General features: G+C 42.8%; 1 protein-coding gene across 8 annotated transcripts in view; it reads right to left on the reverse strand.

The window, feature by feature from the left end:
- Positions 1-2,622: 2,622 nt before the first annotated feature.
- Positions 2,623-23,020, reverse strand: part of NRG1 (neuregulin 1) — a 293,355-nt gene continuing 272,957 nt past the window's right edge. For 7 of the 8 annotated variants that reach the window (XM_030469681.1, XM_030469678.1, XM_030469685.1 and 4 more), the window contains 6 exons: positions 22,293-22,316; positions 17,813-17,915; positions 14,306-14,432; positions 12,788-12,918; positions 12,051-12,254; positions 2,623-7,949 (listed from right to left, as the gene is read on the reverse strand). In XM_030469681.1, coding sequence (XP_030325541.1) covers positions 7,298-7,949; positions 12,051-12,254; positions 12,788-12,918; positions 14,306-14,432; positions 17,813-17,915; positions 22,293-22,316 — 1,241 coding nt within the window. In that variant the 3' untranslated portion in view covers positions 2,623-7,297. Of the gene's footprint in view, positions 7,950-12,046; positions 12,255-12,787; positions 12,919-14,305; positions 14,433-17,812; positions 17,916-22,292; positions 22,317-23,020 lie in introns of those variants that run through there. The other variant, XM_030469683.1, reaches the window with a different exon arrangement.

Raw genomic sequence — 23,020 nt, forward strand, 5'->3', positions numbered from 1 at the left:
TCACCAGAGTAATGGTTTAATCAGTTGTTAACAATCACTGCACTCCCTACCAACTGATGAGCATGTAACCTTGCAAATACTCCCTTGCCACCTCCTCTGTTGCTGTCATCAGAAGAGCTGGCCTTATTTCAGGTGGTTTCTATGCACTGCTATTTATGTTAGCAGTCCAGCTTTCAACCAAAGTTGGTGCTAGGTTACCTCCTGAACCTAGAGCTTTAGAGAGTGAGCTCTAGCTTTCAAGGGGAATTAATTCTGTTCATACTTGATGTTTTTTTGTCAGGCTCAGGCAATCTGTACAGCATCTAGAAAGCACAGAGCTCTAAATACCTGCTGGTGGAAAGAGCCATACAGTCCTCAACTCCGTCAACATGGCAGCCTTCCTAGATGTGCATGGGCCTGATCATGTTCCACTTCTTCCTTGCTGTGAGATGTGGAACTCTCTTTAAGTCCTTATTGTGATGCGTGGAAATGTGGGCATAAGGAACATATCAGTGATTCGTGGCATTTGTCCTGCTACACTTGGTCAGGAGAATAAATTTGCAATCAGTAGAGCTTTTCCAATGAGGACTACTTTGCAATGACTCCATACCATCAGGTCATAGCATCACGTAGAACGAGCACGCTGGGTTCAGAAACCCCAAGGCTCTGTGTCTTTTTTCTGAGTGGTAAAATGAGATTTAGCCCTGAAGGGTTCTCAGTGCAGTTATTAAGGGTCTGTTATTACTAAAGAAGAGTTCTCAGGCTCATAACCTGAGCACAGTCCATGTTGCTTTTCTTGGGCTACACAGGTTAATCATCAGTGACTAGCTGCATCATCTTGCAGCATTTGATATGGTTTTCTTCCCATCAGCTGTAGCTGAGACAGAGAGAACTAACTTGGGGAATGCGTCACCCAAATCACGAGCTTGTAACAGTGGAGTTGGCATGCTAAGAGCATAACCAGCTGTGGGCTGCAGAAATGAGAAGGGTTTGCTTGCTTTTCCTGCAGTGTTCCCTGAGGCCATCTGCTTCCAGACCTTGTGGAGAAGTGCAGAGGCAGAAGCTTGGCAGAGAGAGACAATAGGATAAAGACAGCATGGAGTGACAAACAATGTTCTTGCAAGCACAGCCATTTGGGACACTGAAGGATGTGTTCCCTAAAGCACTCTGGTCTGTGTCAAATGTGATGTGAAGTCCTTAGCCCTGTTGACTCTGAGTGCTTCTTATGGTGCTTAATTGGTACAGAAATCCTCTACCTTCCTCTCCCACCCAAGAAATGCCAGTGGGGGTGCCTGAGAAGGAGACTGGCTTCTCAGAGCAACCCTGAGGTCTGACTCGCCCACCAAGTCTTCACTGTCTGTGTTGAAATGGCAAGGGGGAAGGTGACAGAAAACCCATGCTTATCCCTCCCTCTTTTTTTTTCCTCCCTTCCTCCTTATCTCTCTCCATCCCTCCATTCCTGATCTCTCCATTTTTTATCCTTCTACCCCTCCATAGCTCCATTCTCCATCCTTCTTAGATCTGGCATCTCATTCATTACCTATATGTAGGTGGGAAGAATCTGACCTACATGTTTCCACCAGACCTAGGAACAAACGGGTATGAAACACATTCAAGATACTTTTGCTGCATTCCTCCCTCATTTGCTCACTCCTGGCATTCCTCTTCTTACATACATTAGTATATTTTATATTTTATAATGTAAGGACAGCCAGATCAGGTATCTGCCATGCCCTCTCTCCAAGAGTGGCAAATAGGTGGAAAAGGGCAAGAGCAGGGCAAGTATACACAATATTTCCATGTTATACAACCTCCACATCTGATATGGTTTCCATGGATTTAGGAATTCTCATTGGATTCTGTCTAAGAACTGGCACCTGCTTGAACCTATGGAAACTTTTACAACCCACAACCTCTTGCAGCAAGTAGGTCTCCAAGTTCCCTATACCTCACATGAAGAGCCACATGTTTCTGAATATGGTGCCCAGTGGTTTTGACTGATAACTCAGTTTCTTATGTTGGAAGAGGTACTGAACAGCCAGTCCTTTCCTACCCTCTACAAGATAATTATGTGTCCATAGGTCTTTGTGATATCACCCCTCAGCTGTCCTTTCTTCCAGACTAACAAGACCCAACTTAGTGACCCCAGGACCTCACTGGCTCTGGATATTTATTCACTCATGTTGTTCTCCAAACCCTCTCCAATTATACTTTTTCTAGTTTGAGACAAGAAGACCAGGACCACTCATTGTTTTTAAGATGTGCACAAATCATGAATTTATACAGTGGCATGGTGATGTCATCTAATAATTCCTAGTATCTGATTCGCCTTATTGACTGTAAATGAAGAGTGAAGTGACATTTTTGTAGTACAGGCTCTCACAGCCTCAAGACTGTGTCATTTCTGTGCCCCCCCTTTCCCCTCCACTTTGAGTAATGGGCAGAGTAAAGGTAATAATTCTAATTTAAGAAACTAAGAATGTTGTACCTGCCAGAGACCTCCGTAGAGATGAGAAAACTCAGGGAACAGTGGCCCACAAAGACAGAACAAGACCTTTACAACAACGTTTGGATCCAGGAGGATGGTGGCTAGTGACCTGACACAGTCTGCTGAGCAGCTGGGCCAGTAGAACACATAAACAATTTAATCCAGCACCTCTTTTACTGAAAATGAATAACAAAACCTTAATAAATCAACAATTACTTATTGCTGTATTTGGGATAATAAATTCTTTAGTGTATCAGTAGCTTGTGGCTTCCATAGCATGTTCTTTGAACAGTTTGCCTTTCAGTTACATCCCCTTTCTCTCCGGAACAATAAATTAGCATTCATTTTTCTTTTAAAGGAAAAGAAGGGAAAAAGAGGATATATTACAATTTTTTTTCAAAGCAAAAAGAAAAATGCAACATATTTTTGACATCTATCTTAAAATAATATGAGGATAACTTTCTCCGCGTGTTAGATGCCTATGCATAAATAATAAAGGACGTTATGTTATTTACAGTGTTACACAATAAACTAAGAGAGTCTCATTTAACACACAATTCATAAAGACAGTAGGTGATGAAAACATCCAAGTATGTACAAGATGTATTTACAATAGAATAGAGAATTACAAATGATGATAATTGGCCATGTTCTTTGTCTGCCCTTCTCTGCAGCATTTCATAGGTGCTTTTTTTGTTTCTTACTAGAAGTAAGTCCCAGCTGATGGTAAGTAGCCACACTGCAGGGCCAAGAAGTATTCAACAGGCTGAGAAGTGTGTCCTTTGAGGGGACACAAATTTACTATCCTGGATGCTCAGGAACTTCTTGCAATGTGTGTGAGAGAAGCAGGGAGATGCAGTGTTGTTGTTTTGGAGGACTGGAAAGAGAAGGAGCTTTCCTGTTTCCCTGATAAAGGCAGTGATTGATTGATCTCTTAAATCTGGGGGGTATTGGGGATGGCTCAAGTGAGAAGGGAATAGCTGGGCCCAGAGGAGGAAGTAGTTTTTTCTCTGTTACATGAGAACCTCTGAGGAGCTGTGATGATTTACACCAGCTGAATAGGCAGGCTGTACCAGGTTGTGCACAACATATTCCAGCTGTACACCCCTGAAAGAAACCTTTTATCCTGGAATAATTCTTGCATATAAACACATACGCAAGGAAAACTCACGGCTCAAGTTGAATGGAAAGAAACCAGGACAATCTGAACAACTCTACCACCATTGGAATATTTTCCCCCCTCTTCAATGTCTCCTTCAAAATATCTCCTTGCCATGACTTTCAGCCAGAAGTTGGCAAGGGTTACACAATGATGGCTCAGGGGTGTTGGGACTGCCTAGCTCAGAGGTCTGGGTAATGCAGCAAATACCCCCAAAAGGGGAGCTGACCCTTCCCATAGGCACTTGCTGGCTCCACTCCACGCTGCTGCATCCTCCAGCCCCTTGTCCAGCAGGAGCTGACTGCAGCCTGCCAGCTGAACCTCTGGCCTTGTAGACTCGCTAACTCTGGGACGTGGACTTGACACGGAGCACCCTCACAGTATGCTAAAAGCAAGTCCAGAGCTGAGGGGCCGCACCCTGCTCCCACTTCTGTGAGTGCGAGGCCAGGGCAACTCCTGTAATTCACTGTTGCATGAATTGTGCTGTAAGGCTGGGTTCTCCCCAAAGACCTAAGGGCTTAGGCAGCCATATCCCCAATTGTATTTTCTTGTTCTTAGGTCCATGTGAAGTCCCCAGCCTAATTTCATGCTTATCTGATAACACACTTCTATATGTACTGGGGAGAAGGAGCAAAGACTGCATGCCATTTTGACTTCGAGGCACTGCAACACACAAGAGGTGTAACATTTTTCTCTAGACCTACACTGAATAAATCTCACATATCCAACTCCCAAGCATGCAATTGCTCCTTCATTTTATACTGGCCCTCCATAGTAATGGTGTTAGTAGCCAAATAATTTACTCCATTTCAAGACAAGTTCCCTTTCCATCCTGATTAATCTGTCTGGGCTATCACAGACACTTTAACGAGTGCTGGCCTTGTGGGTTATCTATACTGGAGGAGATTACAAAAGACCTGTGTTGTAATCTCTATTCTGCCACTAAAATGGGTGATTCTGGGGCAAATCTCTTGTTCCTCTGTCATCCTTTTCCTGTCTTGTCTGTCCTGTAAGATCTTTGCAGTATCAGAGACCTTACTTAAAGGACAGATTTTCAAGTGCGTCTCTGGAAACTCAACAGTGCAAATCCTTTGGAAACTTGTCTGCATCAGGAAAGCCCACCTCGTCCTCTGTACTACTAAATTGCAGAGTTACTGAGGAGGTTGATGTTCAGCTGCATGGGATTGAAGATAGCCATGACTAAAGGGATGAAAAAGACTGTATGGTATCTAGAATTCGTGGAGAGCTTTTGTCTGCAAAGGCAAAGTGTGTTCAAGTACATGCCAACTAGGGAAAAAATGGCAAAGGGGACTTAAGTCCAGACTGTATGTATTTGACAAATTTTGCCATCTCCCATAGACTTCTCAAATAAGCGGTGCTATTTCAGTCACCACGTAGCCCAAGGCTATGCTAGTTTCCTAGTCTTTTGCTTTTATCACCAACATCCTAGTGTACAACTTTGTCATCATGTTCTTCCTATACTAAGGTTTTTCTGTTCTCTTTCTGCTGAATCGGGTGGTCAGACAGACTCACCCATTACTAATGTAATGCGGTTTATTTATACAGTGAGCAACTCACTGATTTTCATCATCCTGATAAACAGCTTCATTTACTAGACTTTGCTTCTAGGTCTCAAATTAATAGGTCACCTTGTTCAGCAAAACTCTTAAGCGCATGCTTAACTTTATGCATGCACTGGATACATCAATGGGAGTCTTAACACATGCTGAAGATAACTTTTGCTGGGATTAGCATAAGCATGTGCTTGAACAATTTACTGAGTTGGGACTTTATTTCCTCAGGTTTACATCTCACAAAATTTTCTGGACTTATTTCTCTTCATTTAACTGGGACCAGGATGTGGCCCAAAGGATGAGCGTAGTTTGGCTGAAATTCTTTTTCTCTTGACATGGCTCTTATTTAGAGTCCAGTAATACCTGTAAAACATATGTTCTCATTTTCAGAATCCCCGGAGTCTAGGAAAAACATTTGTTTTCCACATCAGTCCTGAGTCTATGCTGTGCCAACTGAACACACAACAAAAGTCAAAAGAAGAGAGGAGGCAGAGTGACCCTGACTAAACTGATTGATAGGAATTCACTGCAAAAGAGGCCATTTGCTTCTGAACGGATGCAACCACTCCAGCACTGGCAGCATCTTTGTTCATTACTAGTCAAAGACTTCAAGACCATCACTGGCTATATAAACACTAATATCAAATAGCCATGCACACTACAGCTGTAACCTACATAGTGTGTTTGCCTTCATAAATAGGCATTCCATCAGCTTTGTGTCTCTCACCCCAAATAATGGAGCCAATAAAGGCGAGTAGAAATTAAGTTCATGCTTCTGCTGTGTCCTTCCTTCTTGCCTATACCCTTTACTATTCAGCAAATCATTTCTTCCATGAAAGTCATTTCTCTGTCCAAAAGTAACCCTTACTCCAGCAGAAACTCTAACAAGGTATTGTTAGAAGCTTGTCAGGGCTCAATTTGAGAAGAAAGGAGAGAAAATTGAGGGAAAACAAAACGATAAATCTCCTATTAGAAATCAACATTAAAAAAAGAGGTGAAAACTGATTGCACTTTTATTAGTGGCATTTGTTTTCCAGCTAAATCTCTTCCTTGCTTGATTACAGATATCTGCTATTATATTTGCCCCATTAACTTAAAGTAATATTTTTTCTTTTTTTTCTTTTTTTTTTTTTCCTTGTTTTTTTTTTTTTTTTTTTTTAATAGAGTATTGGGTTCAAAGCCTCGGCTAACCTAAGCCCATTTTCTAAGGGATAACTAGAACAATTAATATCTGGAAAATAATGAAATGGCAGCTCCTAGTGATTACAAGCTGACCTCTGATTAATAATATATTTGGTTTAAAATCACAGTATTACTTTCTTTCTATAAGTAACATTATGCAATGCAGGTTGTCTTTTTTTTTTTTTTTTTACTTATCCTGCTTAATCAATAGTAGCATGCTGCTGGATCTACTACTATTCCAGTGCTCAAAGAAGCAAACCTTTTCAAACCTTTTGGCTGGCAGAGAGCAGACAGAACTCATCTCATATACGGAAAGCAAATAAAACTTCTTATAGAAGAAAATATTTTTTGTTATTTTTCTCAGCTTTTTTTTTTCCCTTTTTTTTTTTTTTTTTTTTGTGGGGGGTTTTTGGTGTCTTTTTTTTTTTTTTTTTTTTACTACTGCATGTGTGTGTGTATTTTTCTGGTGAGGTGGGTAAGGTGGTAGTGCCATTAAAGGGCTTTTTGATCTGGGGATTCTACAGCAAGCGACCAGAGGGACTTCTGCAACTCTTGCAAATCATACATCCAGTCATCATAATGCAGTGCACAAAAAAGCCAGGACAACTGAGGGCTAGAAGGTTTTGCAAAATACTATGGGACAGCCACCATTGTAACTGTACAAAACTTGCTCTTAACGTAACATAACATAAAGGCACCATTGATATCTTCCCCATTTTTGAAATACTGTAAAAAATTGCTACATATGGCACATAACACATTTGTACATACATATATTTAATTTATAAAAGGTTTTTTTCCTCTCCTGTTTTCTATCAGTGGAATTGCTAAAATAAAATAAATTGTTTAATTTAAAGGTGGAATACTTCATTATATAAAATAAAGTTTTACATGTGAATCTATGTGTTTTATGTTTTATACAGCAATAGGGTCTTGGTTAGCTATCACGCTGGACAACCTTGTTTGCAACTCTTCTGGTGTGGAGAAGCGGTTCGCCGGGTTAGTCCTGTTTTCAGCCAGCCGGTAGGCAGCGGTTGGCTCCAGACTGGTTGCCACAGGGTTCGGTATGCTCAGGAACGGTGTATCCTCGCCTATTCTTTCATCTTCGGTTTCAGTCTCGGAGCTGCTGCTGTCAGAGCTTGTGTCGGAATCTACTTCCACCCTGCTGGAAATGTGGCCATTTGGCTTTGTTCTTTTGACCCTCCGGTTGTTGGTGAGTTTCTTTGGAGGCTCCTGTGCTGGTTCATACTCCTGTGTGGTCTCATACTCCTCGTCTTCCACTATCTGCAGAGGACTTGGCGGCAGGCTGTTGCTCTCGTGAGCAGCGTTGTGGTGGAAGGAGTTGAACTGCGGAAGGTGGTGGTCATACTTCTCATGTAGCTGTAGTGGGGTCACCAGGAGCAGTGGTCGCTCCTCTTCTATGAAGGGACTCACCGCCACTGAAGGGATGGAGATGGTCAGGCTGGAAGCCGGTGGTGACATTTTGGAGGGGCGTGACTTGGGAGAAGTTGGAGTGTGGAATTCGATGGGTGACATGCGAGCTGGTGTGGTCATAGCTGAGACATACCTGAAGAAAAGAGACGGGGAAATGTTGCGAGCACAGGAGTGGTGGTGGCATGTGAACACAGCTGCTCACATTGTCTGGGAAGGAAAAGGCAGAGTTCCTTTAAGATCCTCAGCATCCTCACACAAGGGTACCAGCGAGACTTTCCCGTTGCTATTAATCCTATAAAACTGCTGATTTCTGGGACTGTAGGCAACGACATTTGAGAGCAGGAGGAGCACAGCAAAGCCCTCAAGTCTGTTTGCCTCAGAAGAGCCATAGAGATGCTATAAATTATTTGCCAGAATAATTTCCTGGAATGAATCCAGGAATGGGATTCAGAGACTGGGGGGCTGCCAGAAACAAAATGCATTTGCAAGTATTTTCTCAAAAGGAAAACTGCTGCGGCACTTCTGGCAGGATTTGACCAGAACCTAGGGTGCATACAAAAAGAAAGGAGGAGAGAAAGGACAAGAACCGAGGGACAGCCCTCCTGGGGCTTCACCCGCTCCTGGCAATCAGGATTGTCTCAGACTAAGGAGAAGAGCAAAGTCTGGAGAAAATCTAGAGCCAGATTCTGCTGATTTTAATCACTGGGGGCGGTTGGAGTAGGATCTGCAGCACTGTCCCAGCAGCTTTGTACTGCTCCACTCCTTAGGTGCTAGTTACCCTGGCTGGTAGGTCTATCTGGAAAGAAACATGGAGTGTTATTTGATCTCATGTGGGAAACAACTGCTGACAGAGAGGACTGTCTGGCCTAGTGTTCATAACTGCTCTGCAAAATTTGCTCCTCTTCCTTCATTGTTTCTGTGGGACGGGTAATGTTCAAAGCTGGTTTCTGAAAACGAAGCTTAGATGCCAGTACAGAGCTTGTCCCAGAGGACAACGACAAAAAATGTAAGACTCTCATCTGGTTTGAATCAGCAGAGCTCCATGAAATGTTATGAGGTTGTGTGGATTCATGCCAGATGAGGATCTGCCTGAAATCTCTCAATCAAAAGCATACTGCCCAGCATGACATTTTGTATAGTTTGGCTTTGCTTTTGTTCTTATCCTAAGTTCACCTGCCTGAATGTCATCTGTGTCCAAATATAAAGTCTTTATAAGCTCCATCTCCTACACAGGCTCAGTGAGACAAGTTATATGGCTATGATTGATAGTTATTTAGTTTTTCGTTAGTGATTTGTTTATCTGAGTCTGAAATTACCAAAATGAATTGGAATCCAACTTTCTTATCCAATTCATGACTTAGTTGCACATATTACATTTGATTAAAACAGAGTTATTGCATAAAAGAGAAACCAGGACAGATCCTGAACTAAAATGTAGTAGACCAAATTGGTTTCAGTTGAGGCACACTGATTTACATCAACTTAGGAAAAGGAGAAAGAAAAACAAAACTGGAGTTATGCATGAGAATTAATCAAGTTGGTTGCTAGTGAGAGCAGAGGGCAATTAATATGTCTGTGCATTGGGTGAATGAAGTCATTCTTCATTTTCCTTCCATGACTGAGCTTATCATCCCTTTCACATTTTTAGGCACTGTCTGAAAAACTGAGGCCTCCCTGCTTCCCCAGCTGGTGCAGTGTTGGATGTACATCCTCTTGTCACACAGGATTTTAGCTATACTCATTAAGTTAATGCACTAAGTTAGTTAAATGTGTCCAGCACACTGCATGATTCCACTAGTGTCGAGTTAGTCATACTAAGGTATGGTGCGTTCACATATTTCTGGTGTATTCCCCACACCATAATGGAGCAGTATAACAAGCTGCTGTCCGCAAGTTGAAGCACAGAAGCCGAACACATGCAGCTCTAGCCCATTGGGAAAGGAAGGTTAAAAGGCTGTAGGTTTATCGAGCTTCATGGCCAACCAAGAGGTAAACCATGCTGGCTCAGTGAAGAGGGATCAGAGTGTATCCATGGCTAGCCAACAAGCATTACCTAGTTGAATGCTGCCAACTTCATCATATAGTTCAGCCTTTCATGCAGAGACAGTGGTTTTTGATCTTCTCTCCTGTAAGATGGCTAAGGACTTCCTAAAATGTAGGTACTTGGGGTCCTCTGCTCATCTAAACAGGTGTCAGGGCATGGGATCTAAGAATAGAATAGGGTAATGCAAAGGAACACTTTGCAATGTCTATTCTATTTTATTTCAAAATTGTGAAGTAGCTGGAGGACTGGAGGGCGAAGGGAGCACAGCTTTGATATACCAATTCACAGCACAGCAACATTTGATGGCTTCAGGAAGTAATTTGTCAGCTCGTACATTCCTTTATGTTTCAGAGTGATTTTCAGTTGCAAATAACTCTAATTTTCCCCCTTACATACACACACATACATGCAATCCATCTCAGAAATAATCTGCTATGTATTTCCTGCTTGCTAAAAATACATGAGGCCTAATTTAATGCCCAGGGAATGATCTTCTGCATTCCAAATTCATGGTCATTTCAGGCACGTTTCAGGCTAGGCCATCAATGACTGGTGAATTATCACAGAAGTGTTGCTGCTCTTCACCTGTAGCATAATCTTCAAGAAACATTATCATTGATGAAATGCCTTCTTTCTTCTTATCAAAACGGAAAGGCGTATGCTCCTTTTCCCACCCTAAAGTCTAAACAGCTCATATCAGAATGATGCTCTGGATGTCCCAGGCAACAAAGACAATGGGAAGACAATGTGAATGATCTTCACTTCTCACACACAGATAACCAAATATACTAAGCTGTAATACTCACTGCCAGTGGGCGTGTGGCCGTGCATCCGGTACAGTTCCCAGGCGGGACACAATGTGGTATTTACTGTTACAGGTCCTGATCCAGCAAAGCACTTAAGCACATGCTGAGCTCTACCTGCGTGAGTAATCTCGCTGACTTCAAAGGGGCTACTTGCATGATTTAAAGTTAATCTTGTCAAAGTGCTCTACTGGATTGGGGCCACGGCTGTTTATGTCATGTGAGCCACATATCTTGAAATTGAATTCTATGATAAATAACAGATAACTGTTATGAGGAGAGAGCCAGTTCACTGTCCTTAGTGGTCCTACAGGCCTTACTGAGAGAGCCCTCAGCTATGGTGACATTCCCAACTGCAGAGCAGTTGTCTGTGTAGCAGCAGAGGGAGTACCACAGAAATGGCTTTTGCTGTACTTGCACATTACTTTTTCTGGAAAGCACAATTTGTCTCCGATACAACTTGGTCTCCCTGGGGATTGCCTGGCTGCATTTTTGACATCATGGACATCCCACGAGATCAAATCCTTTGTGATTTCACAGTGCTCAGAGAATTTTTCCAATAACCCTTTGTCTTCCTTTTCTTCTGCCTCTGATTGCTGGGAAAAAAGCCATTTTTGAATGTCTTGTTTCTTCTCAGTTTCTTTTACTACTCTGGGGCCATCCCCTACTCTTGAGATAAAATCCTAGCCCAAAGCTGAGAAGCCTTTTTCAGTAAAACTTTTCTTGCGACTGATGCACTTCAAGGCAGACCTTACGTACTGATGAACCAACCTTTTCAGAGAAAAAATTACTTTGTTGGAAAACTCCTGGCCTGTTTTATTTCTAGCTACCCTGATCTAATAACAACCTGGGTTCTTCTGGCTTGCACTTTGCTTTCTTTGCTTTTATTTAATAAAGTGTCACAGGGAATTTTTGAAGGAGATAACAGGTACAGCAGCTGGAATGTCCCAGAAAGTAGGTGGTGGCAGAATTCCCATACTGCTTAGGAGTCCTTAATGCTCTTCTCCTATGGATCAGTACATTGCTTTCTCCCCACTTTTTGTGTCTCACAAAATCTTGCAGTTTTCTGACTTGCTTCTTCTAAGAAACTTCATTAGGCAAAGATCCGTTTCTACTTTACAATGGAAATTTCTGCCAAACGGCTTCAGTGGAGCTTTTCCAAATGTGAACTGCTGGCTGTTAGGAGTAAATCCAGCAAAGGCAAGAAGGGAAGAAACGCTTTCGGTAGACTTTAAACTACTACCAAGATCTCTACCTTTACAAATGAGGAGATGTGTGCCCTACATGAACAGCTTCACTGTTGGGTTTCCTCCTGCGCTCCCAAGCTTTGCAACCATCTGGGAACACTGGCCTTGCCAGCTGAAAGCAATGAGGTGTTGTGTCCTACCTTTCACTGTGAGGAGAGTCTCGGTAGGAGTCAGGGGTCTCTCTCGCATGCCGGAGGAAGCTGTTTCCTTCCCGTGGCCCACTGATGCCACTGAGGCGGCCCCGGGGTCCCGCTGGGCTGGCATGCCTACTGTTCTCCATGGATGAGCTGACGAGCACAGAGTGGCTTTCGGAGACGATGCTCTCGGTGTGGCCATTGCTCCAGCTGGAGAGCAGCAACCAGGAAGGGAGAAGAAGGGAGGGGAGCGTGAGTGGTGCTTTGGTGGCAAATGCAGATAAACAAAAGTTTAACCAGGGGAAAGGAAGGGCTCTGTTAGGATGTGCAGCATAACCTTTGGGTTGGTAACTGGGACTGCAGAATTTTGTGAACTGTACAAATCCACACGCATAAACATGATTTTGCACATGTGGGTGAAAGAAGAAGGAAAGAGGGCTTTCCAGAGATCAGGACTGTCGCTGATTTGGCAAATTGCATATACTAAAATTCACTGTATCAGTATTGGAATGCCATTCAGTCAATAAAACTCTCTGTAAATTAATGGAAAGGTAATTAGTTAGATGACATGACATCAAATATTGTCAGTCTCGGAATGAAAACACTGTAAAGGGAGCATGGATTTTTCTGTGTGGTTGTTTTGTTTTGTTTTGTTTTATTATTTTTTCCCCCCACATCTTTTCTGTTTTGCAACAGAAACAGATCAGATATTACAGCTGCTGTTTGCCTTCCTTCTTCAGTACCTGTGGCTGGACGTCTGGGTGACTGTCACAGAGTGATGTGTTGTTGAGGTGTAGTGGCTCGTAGAAAATGAGGTTTCCGTTTCTCGCTCGATGACCTGCTCACTGGAGATTACATTTTTTGAAACGTACTGCTGAAAAAAACCCAAACAAACCTCAGGTTTACAAACTGTAATTCACAGCACATTTGCAGACATAATTTCCAATCCCTCCCCCAGAAGTCACAGTTTTTCATATGTGCCAAAGCAGAAACTTTGTCACTTAAATACAGGCAGAAACCACACTGACACATTTGAGCACATTCATGTACACCTCTGCATACATACCTCATCTAAACCCAGTGTAGGAGGAAACAAATGAGGAAATTAGCAAAGGTCTGCATCCCAATGTGGCTATAAACCACATACGTGTTTAGCAAAGGAATGAGAAGTCCTCATGGATAAAGACCTTTACTCCCAGATACAACAAATATACTCTTCCCTGATGGAGAAGACAGTAGTAGTTAGCAGTAGCAATTGTTCATTGCAGGATAAGAATCTTGGCAGGAAATTACTATTTTCAGTGTCCATGGATGCAGCACCACAACAGACCCATTCATCAGGCGATGATCTGCAGAAAGGGCCAAAGCGTCCTGAGATGCAGCTGGAGGTGTGCAGTGCCCAACCAGTACTGTCACTGGTAGAACTCTATTCTCATCAGTGGGGAATCCTCATTTTCCCTCTCTTAATAATCTGATTATAGACTTAGATCTTTTGAAGGTAAATATTGGAAGCCCAGCTCTTCTGAAAAGGTATCCTGGCCTTAACCACGGTCAGTGGGAGTGCTGCCACTGACTTAGCAGAGCCAGGGCTCATTCCTGCAATGTCATGAATGCGTACAGTGATGGTGGAGCACGAGAGCAGGGTGGCAGGAAGCCCACATTCCCTCTGGGGGAGGGAAAGGAAAGAGAGGAGACAGCAGCTACAGGTAGTGTGAGCCCTGGCCTCTAAGGCCAAGGAGCTTGGCCAAGGGCTTAGTTGAGGAATAACTCTCTGCTCTGCTTTCACAAATGGCTGAGGGATGCTGGTGGAATATCTGCCCCAGCCCCATCTCCGCAGCCACTGCTACTGTCACTCCTGAAATCATAACGTCACGTTCCTGATCTGAGGGGGCTCTCCTTACTCACCAACCATGAGGCCAAGGAAGAGCAAGACACGTGTGTTTGAAGAAATCGATCTCTGCAGCACTTAGCCATGCTGTAGAGAGGTTACTGTTTTTTTTCTGAGGTGTTTTACTTGCTTTTGGTGTCCTAGATCCACAGGCACAGCTGCAGCACTGCAACATGCCCCAGGAAACCGGCCACCTGCAGAAATGTGTCTCATTTTACTGCACATTTTTTGCAAAGTCTCGAATTGTTTCTGGGTGGAAGAAAGCCAAGAGAATTCAGTCACCAGCCTGTAGCAGGTAGAAGTTAAAAGGCTGCAGGGTGAACTTTGCTGTGTCCCTGGCAGCCTAGGCTGAAACCTGGGCAGTAAAACCTACGTTCACTAGCTGGACGTTATCCGGTGGAGGGTTGGGGTGGTGCGGCCCGTTGGCCATGTTCGTCACATTGTTCCTTTCGGAGCGCAGGCTCTGCCGAAGGCGGTCGTGCAACTTTTTCCTCTGCTTCCTGTACACGAAACACAGAAATGATTTTAATAGGCAAAGGGAAAGCAGCTGCACCTTTCAGCATGTTGATGATGATGATAATAATATAACATCACTGTTTTTGCCAGCACTTTCCCCACCGCTGCAAGATCTCTGAGTCAGGTTTGAGACTGCAGGTCTAATTGCAGCTGGAGCTGTGGGGACCTGCAGAGGGGGAAGGATGTGTGGGAACCCTTCCAGGAGTGGGCAGGCCACAGAGGGACGGAAAAAGCGTGAGGAAAAGGGAAGCCATTTCTAAGCCACATTCAATGTCAGGAAGAGCTCTTTTCTGCACTCAGAAGGGAGGGAGGAGAGATTTTAACCCAGCCACTGTGGCACTCTCACTGCAGCCATTGCCAGTTTTCTGACAGCCCGCTGGGTTATGCTTCTCCATTCACCACAGGTAGCTGAGGTGGCCTTGCCTCAGGGCTTGCTTGCAGCCACTGGAAAATGTGGTTTGTGCCACCATCTTTGTGACGCGGGAGCTACACGTTGTTTTGTGGGATTTGTCCCCTACCTCATTAGTGCACTCCAAATACATAATTCTGTTCAAGAAGTGAAAGGTGCAGAGGAATCCCCAGAAATCCAGAGTGAGTGAGTGTATGAGGTATGCCTGAGCCTGCAGCCATCCTGGCATCTCTGGAAGGTTCTGTTACAGCAACATCAGATTAACTCTGGAACCTAATGATTACCAGACGGATGCCAGGGCTGCTAATGCATACAATAAAACTATTCATCAATAACATGTACTAATGGCATAGTCCCTGGCTGACTTGGATGCTTCTACTGTGCCTCGTCCTCAGCTCCTCCTTCCCAAGTTGCTAATCCTTCCAGTTCTCCTTAAGAGAACTTTTCAGGACATCATTACAAGCTGTCAGTAACAAAACTTGCAGCATAGTAAAACCTGGTGCTGTGAAGGACATGCAGAACACACTAAATATAACACCAAAATAAATAACCGGAGAAAGAGCTACTCAATTTCAGACTTAATGTATCAATATTCCCCAGATTTGTCTGATTATATTGGAGAACTTCCATCATCCTGCCACAGAATCCAGGGAAATGAAGGGAGGATGCACGCTCCAGCACACTGCAGAGTGTGTATGACCTTGGCTGTGGGAAGAGCTAAAATACGCACAATTCTCTAAGCCATATGAAGAAATGCAGATATTTTTGGCAGGGTATTACAGTGTAAGATACAACCATTTTCAATCCCATTTTGAACTCAAGGGGACTATTCCAAGCTTTCCAAAAAGGAGGGAGGAGGGAAAACAATAAATATGTTGAAGTTTATAGCCAGGGAAGCTGAAAGACAAAGAAAACATGACTTGAAACACTGCATTTTACATATTTTCTCTGTATGTGTGTGCCTGGATAGTGGAAGACATTTAATTTATGTCACTCTACATAAACGGTATAAGCAAACACAGCTGCCTTGGACTCAGAAGGACACAATCCCTGGTCCATGTAGGCTTTATGTTTGGAGGATAGCCAGGCATCATCTTAGGACACACAGGTGGTTAAGGCAGATACAGAGTGCAGTGCCAGGAGGTATTTGAGCAGCTACCCAAAGACCTGCCTGGGCTGAGAAGCAATGCAGACAAGGGTTTAACTTGATTTCACATCACCCTTTCATGAGCCCTTGGAGACATTGGGAGCTGAAGACAACTCGAGATCCCTGACGTGGTAGAGGAAGTGAGTTCTAGAGGGAGTTTGAGTTCATCATCTGTGGGTCTGAGATCTTGGCACATATTGCCCAGGAAACTATCCCTAGGAAACCATCCCTAGGAAGCCACATTACTTCCCACCTTCACTGATCAATATATTTGTATTTTGCTCACTTCCTTGTGTGCTGGTTGTCCTCTAGTGAAAGGACATTAGCTAAAAAAAGAAACTTCAGGAAACTAAGAAGAAAGAATAATGGGAAAACTAATGTGCACTTCACTTATTCTGAGAAGCCTTCCCCTTAATATACGACTTGCAAATAAAGCACTTCTGAACTGATACTCGTGTCAGAAGATATTGCCTTAGCATTTGACCAGCAGTATCTCTTGCAAGAAGACTAACAATATCTAAGCCATTATACTTTATTTAGTGTGTTGTCCTAACACCATTCCAGGATTTCCCTGTTCTGTGGGTTTTCCCCTATTAGGAGGAAAGAGCATGCGGCAAACATCTCACAGAGAGCAATCTGGCACCACTGCTGCATTTGGAGGGCCATGAACTGGCAGCTCACTTTCACTCTCATCAACTGTATTTGAAAACATTTCACTTTTGGCTGGCAGTGATCACTGATGTCTGGGACAAACCGTGACAAAGCATCCAGACCCCTGACAGATTTGGAGGGCTCTTTATATAGAAAACCATACTTCAGAAATCTGACTAAATGTTTGTTGAAATTCATGGGGATGTCTTAGCTGATTTTGGTGATCTTTGGACCAGGGACAATATTGTTTAGCTGCTCTGGCTTGCCAGTTGTCATTTCTAAAAGCAGTAATTGATCTGATTCTATTGTTCTATTAATACTATTTCAGCTGTCCCCTGCTAACCACTGGCACAGGGTTGTGGGTGGGAGCAGCAACTGTGTGTGGCTGGACTCACCAAACAGGGCAAATGATTCCACTCCTCCCCTGCTTTTAGCACATCCATTATTGATAGGGCTTACAAAGACAACCAAAAACCCAACTGCCAATCAGGCCCTGCAACAGTAAATCAGGTTTATACAAATGTGGAAGATTTATGATAAGAGTTTTCTGTGTTTTGGTGGGGAGATTTATAACAGCAGCCAGAAGTTTTGGCAGCACAAATCCTGCTGATGTTCAGTATAATTTATGGTCCAGAGTGCCTCATGTGTGTTTGAGAGTCAGCCTCAGTAATTTACAGAGACTCACAGAATGCATTTAAGTGCCTACTTTTGCGTTGGGAGCACTTTTGAGTTCAGTTCTTTGGCCTTTGGCGTTTAGTAACTTTTAGCACCGTTAATCTTGCCTCAAGTACAAACAAACTAGGCTCATATGTAAAATTTACTGCTGGAGACCAACATGATTCCAGTGTTGTTAGGGTTTGTTCCTTTCCATTTGGGGAAACCAGCTGGAATGGGTGACAGACAAAGAATTGCAAGTCAGTGAAATTGCTTGAGCCACATTTGAAGGGTGAGAAACCTTTCAGATACCTGTCTTATTTTTGCAGTGCTGTTGGACATGGAGACTGGCTTGGACCAGAGCACCCTGGCCACAGGTTTGTCTGCAGCTCAGCTCTGGGGAAACCCAGATACAACCTTATGCTCAGAAGAGCAGAAGCTACAGTCAGCTGGGAAGGCCCTGATCAACAATCACAGATATAAAAAAGAAGAGAAAAGTTTACTTGGTTTTGCAGTAGGCCACCACACACATGATGCCAACTACTAGAAGAGCAATGCAAATGCCAGTTATGGTCAGCACCCGTTTCTGGTACAGTTCCTCAGCTTCTAGAAAGGGACAAAAACAGAGAAGGTCACAACATGGAAGATGGCTAGGCAAGGAGCACACAGTCAACAGCTGGCATGCTACAAAACACTTCACAGAGTCACACAGCCACCGCATTTCAGGCAAACTCATTATTAATGGCAAGGAGAACAGGACCACACCATAAACTCTTGCCACAATACGGGGATGAGTGATCATCCGTACAATTACAGTCAAAAGTAATCTTTTTTTTTCATGTCAACAAGAATAATATCTATGAAACAATTTCACAATTAGCAAACACTCAGCATTTGCTGGAAATAAAAATGCAATGCACTAAGGTAATAACATGAATTTGCAAATGCTTTGGAAGTTTTATTCTGCAAAGACAGCTGGAATGAAGGCCTGTTTTATGGGCCATAAGAAAAATCTATTTTCTTATTATCTTTTTTTGGATTGTTTTCATATCCAGTGTCCCTCTGCCCCCATGTCAATTTATATCTCAGTTGTCTTTACAGGAGATATTTCAAAATACCATCCTACATTTGAGACATGAGCTTGGCTTGTAATTGTACCAGCAATGGAAATGAAGACAGGTTTTGAGCTCTGGACATAAAATTCAGACTCTTTCAGCAGTGATTCTCAAAAAACACAGCAGTATCAATAACCAGCAGTGCCTTGTATCAGAGAAATGCTGGGTTTCTACTTGCGTCTCTTTGTGTCCAACAAAGGAACTGCTCTGTCTAGAGTGGCAGGTTGCTCAGTGATGACAACTTGTTACCAATCTCATTCATCAGAGATATTTCACTATTATAAAGAAGTTAGTAGCACTGGTAATGTTTGGGTTGGAGCTACCCATGCATTCCAGCCTCGCTCATTCTTGGCAGAGAGTATCGCTGCGTGCTGTGCTGGGGAAACGTTACACAAGCAGCGCTGAGACAGAGGCGCATTCTGTGTTGATGTTTTACAGATGCTTTTAGGACAAAAATAGGTGTCTAGATTTTATCAAGGCTTATTTTTGATTAAGCAGACAGTCTAGAAAGCTTGCCCTCGAGAATCCAGACTGGAGGGTGGCCTTAGGTCAGACTGCAATATTGACCAAGTCGGAATACCAGCAGGTGATTAAAAATAAATGAATGAATAAAAGCTGCACAGCTCTGCACTACCTTTGGGATAAATGCCAGGATTATTCCCACTGGAAGGGACTTAACATGAACATAAAAGGTCTGTGGGGCAATTCACTAGGAGGTACAGAGATGCAAAACACTCCCTCACATGTGCCATGAGTCTCTGGCCAAGCTCAGGCACTTAAATGACGTTCTGTCATAGATGTCACACCAATGGAGGAGAAAATGCTCCCTACTGAAGAGGGAGCAGTCATTCCTCCAATGTGTTTTGGGGGCTTACCTAGTTTAATTTTAAAGTTACTGTGGCCAAATAGCAAATATTCCATGCAACAAATCACAAAGCAAAAGAAATCTTAATTTCTCTGATACAATTCACTTTATTGTGGAATGAATTTGTCCTACAAGCCAAACCCACTGTAAACCAAAACACCAACAAACAGGTCATGAGCACTGTCAGACAAAATTAATAGCACTGATTATTAAAAGGGGGGGAGGGGAGGAGAGGGAAGAAGCGAGTTTGGTAAAACTAGTATGCTGCAAAAATATATTAAAGAAAACAAAAATGTAACTCCAAGAACAGAGAGTCAAAAAAGAAAGGGAAGAAAGGGCTGAAATGCCAACCAAACCAGGACAAAGAGAAACAGAGGAAGGTGAAATACGGGGAAAGACAAGGTTAAAGGGTTGAGAAGTCAACTGCAGGCCTGGCACAGCATGCTTGATACTGGAAAAAACAGAGTGAAGAAATGCTTGGAGCCAAAAAAAAAAAAAAAGCTGAAGCAGAGCGTGAAGGGATTTCTCATACAGCATAACTCCTCACCTAGGCTAGTTAGTGGCAATTGATCCCCTTCCCATTTTGCCCCTTCTGAAAGCGCTTATTAGTTAGCCATGGAGATGGTGTATTATGAGGATGTCAAAGGAAAAAGGAGAATTGCACTAAGCAATACAGGGGCAAATTTGAAATGCTTTGAATTATTTTATATTTTATTTTATTTTTGTCATGCTGTCAGCTTGTGAAAGCAAAATGAATAAGGACATAACCCATTTTTCTTGGAGGGGAAGGGAGAGGAGGAAGATTGACTAACAGTGTAAATCTCGGTTGACTGCACTGACTCTGTGAGGTTTACTCCAGGCTGAGGCTGCTGCAAATGAACCAGGCAGCTGGCTGGTGATGGCTTTGCTAAGGCTGCCAGTGGGCTCAGGCTTGTGCTTGTGTGTTGGATGCTCCTGGGCTCTCACCCACTGTAGGGGAGGGAGGTGCAGGGACGGAGCAGGGACTGTAGGTCTTGAGGGCATGGAGAGGTAAAACCCTGGGTGTGCTTTCATTGCCTTAACTCCTTCCAGCACCCTTCGAAAGGATCCCCTTAGGATCTTTTGACATTATCTTGACATGGTGTGCGTGAACGGTGTCGCCGTTATGGCCTCCCTCAAACTGCGTGGGGAATGGCTGCCTGGGAAGGCACCCAGGTCTGGGCATGTCTTGCCCAGCAAACCAGCAAGCTCCTGGCCATGCTCCTCCTGGTTGACAAGGTCTCCCTGCCGGGAACAGCAGTATCCGAGGAGGATGTATCTCTCCAGGGTGAGACTTGGCCACCCTGTTTAGGGCCAGGAGAGTTTTGTGAAGCGGGGACTAAACTCCCGCGGGGCACTTGAGGTTATACCAGGTCTCGCCCCAAAACTGCCTGGCCGGTGTTAACATTTACAGAGCCAGTTAATGATGCCCAGCCAAATAACATGTGCTGTGTTTGCAGTGCTCATTAAACTAGCTTGAAAACAATTAATAGCAGCTTTGGGGAAAAGTCCATAGAGAAATGTATGTGCAGTGAGAATTTAGAAAAGGTTTTAGCCTGTTAAGTGTTAAAAATCATTTGAATGCATTTTTTCCCCCTTCAGAATGCTAGGAAAAGCAAACTGACATGAGATTTAAGTCAAGATATTAAATCCCTCTATGTGCAGCCTTTCGAACATGCACGTTATGAAATTAATTTCACATCACTTTAATTCATACATAATTGATGATATATATGTTCTTAAATTTGCTCTGGTTTAAAGTTTTTCTTCTTATAGGTCTCTACGGATTTTTAAAAGAATTTCATTCCAAGAGGTGGCTCCACTGATGTAATTTCATGTATAAAGCAGAATTGGCAAGTCTTTTTTTTAAACAATTTTAATTTAATTCCTCATATATTAATGTATCCATATATCTTCTACTACAATTTAGCACTTATGAGTGAGAAATAATATTAGCTTGTGATTACAACAATAAAACAACAACAATAATAATGATGGTAATATTAATAATAATAATCTGGGTTGTGAGAGATTTTTTAAATTTGGACTGTTACTGGGTTTTCCACAGTTCACAGCTTAAGCTAATGACATTCTGTTGGGACATTTTTAATAAGAACATGAACCAAAACTGTCTGAAAAGCACCACTGGCTAGTTCATTTCATTTGTCAACAATTTTAGGAGATTCCAAACTAAAACTGACTCAAGAGATGCATTATTGTGTACACTTGGTTACTGAATGTTAGTCAGATAAGTACAGTCTATTCATGAGGAGGATTTATAAGATCTATTTCTATTATAATTAAGATGAAATGTAAAAATAGCACCTGCTGCCAATGTTCTTGGTTGGGTGCAATATGAGTTTGGTATTAGAAACATTGATTTTATTTGCTGACTTGACAATCTGGAGTCTAGCCGTAAACCTTTACTTAAGTTCTTAAATAACTTTCAGTTCACTTCTACTTTCAGACCTATAAATGAATGTGTATGTGCATATCATTAACACGTATGTAAATGCATCTAATTTACATACCTAGCTGTGGGTTTAGACATAGAATTTTACTTGGAAACCAGAGCTCAAAACTGTAAATTTGTAGAATTTTAAGTGGCTATAACAGCTTATCCATTTTTATAGACTAGTTAGTCATTTTGCTGAATGTTTACAGTGTTTCCAAAATCCAGCAACCCTAGAAGAACTTTGCAAAAGCAAATGTCAAAACTAGCCAAAATTACACAGCAGAAAAATAAATGTGCACTATGTTATGGTTACTTTGGTAATTCCTAGAACTCCTTAGGTTTGGAATATTGTATAACTGCTGATCTCCTCTAACATTTAGGCAAGGGTTGTTATAGCTGTATGATCCCTTCTAAAGCATAAAGAAATTGGTTAGGAATTGAAAAGGGGAGGTGGAGAAAAAAAAAAATGAAAAGGGATTTATCTCTCAGGATCTAAAATCTGCAGGCTAAAAGGAATGATTGGTCCATACCCATAAATTCAATCCCAAGGTGCTCTGCCAATGCAGAAAGTTGACAAAAAAAAAAGAAAGAAAAAGGAAAAAGTTTCAGAAAAGAGCAATACACTGTACTCAAAAATAAATCACATATAAGAATTACGGCTATTCTGTGTCTGCACATGAAACAGGACAAAGGGGCATGTGGTTATGTGGATAGTGCTGAAATGTTCCTCTGTAAGCTACATGACCAGACCTTCTGCAAGGGTCACACACCAAAATACGTATGGGGATCTGAACAGCCACAATGCAGGGAAGCATCAGGAACCATTAACCCTTAAAGATCTTACTGAGATAAGGGGGCTATGGCCTGAGGATGCCATATGAAACCACTGCTTTTTTTTCAGATGGAACACAGTTGCTCTACAAGGGGCAGCATGCCCCTGCAAATGGGTCTTGCACTGGGCTCCTCTCTGTCCCTATTCCTGTCCCCTGTATGCAGTTTCTTGTTCTTGTAGGTTGCAAACTGGAGGTGTCTGGGACTGTTTGCTCAGCAGTGGGAGCTCTGCAAACTGAGTGTAGCAGGGCTTTCATTTTTGGAAGATGAGGAGCCAAGTCTTTTGCCCTCACCTTTGGGCTGGGCTGCAGGGGCAGAACCACCTGCTGGGCAGCTGGATACAGCCTGGGGTGCAGGGGCTGATGCTGTTTACATGGATCCCATGCCTAAATCAGCACCCCCAGCAGCTGCGGGTGAGAAGAAACAG

Source organism: Strigops habroptila, chromosome Z (genome assembly GCF_004027225.2).
Source record: "Strigops habroptila isolate Jane chromosome Z, bStrHab1.2.pri, whole genome shotgun sequence".
NCBI lineage: Eukaryota > Metazoa > Chordata > Aves > Psittaciformes > Psittacidae > Strigops > Strigops habroptila.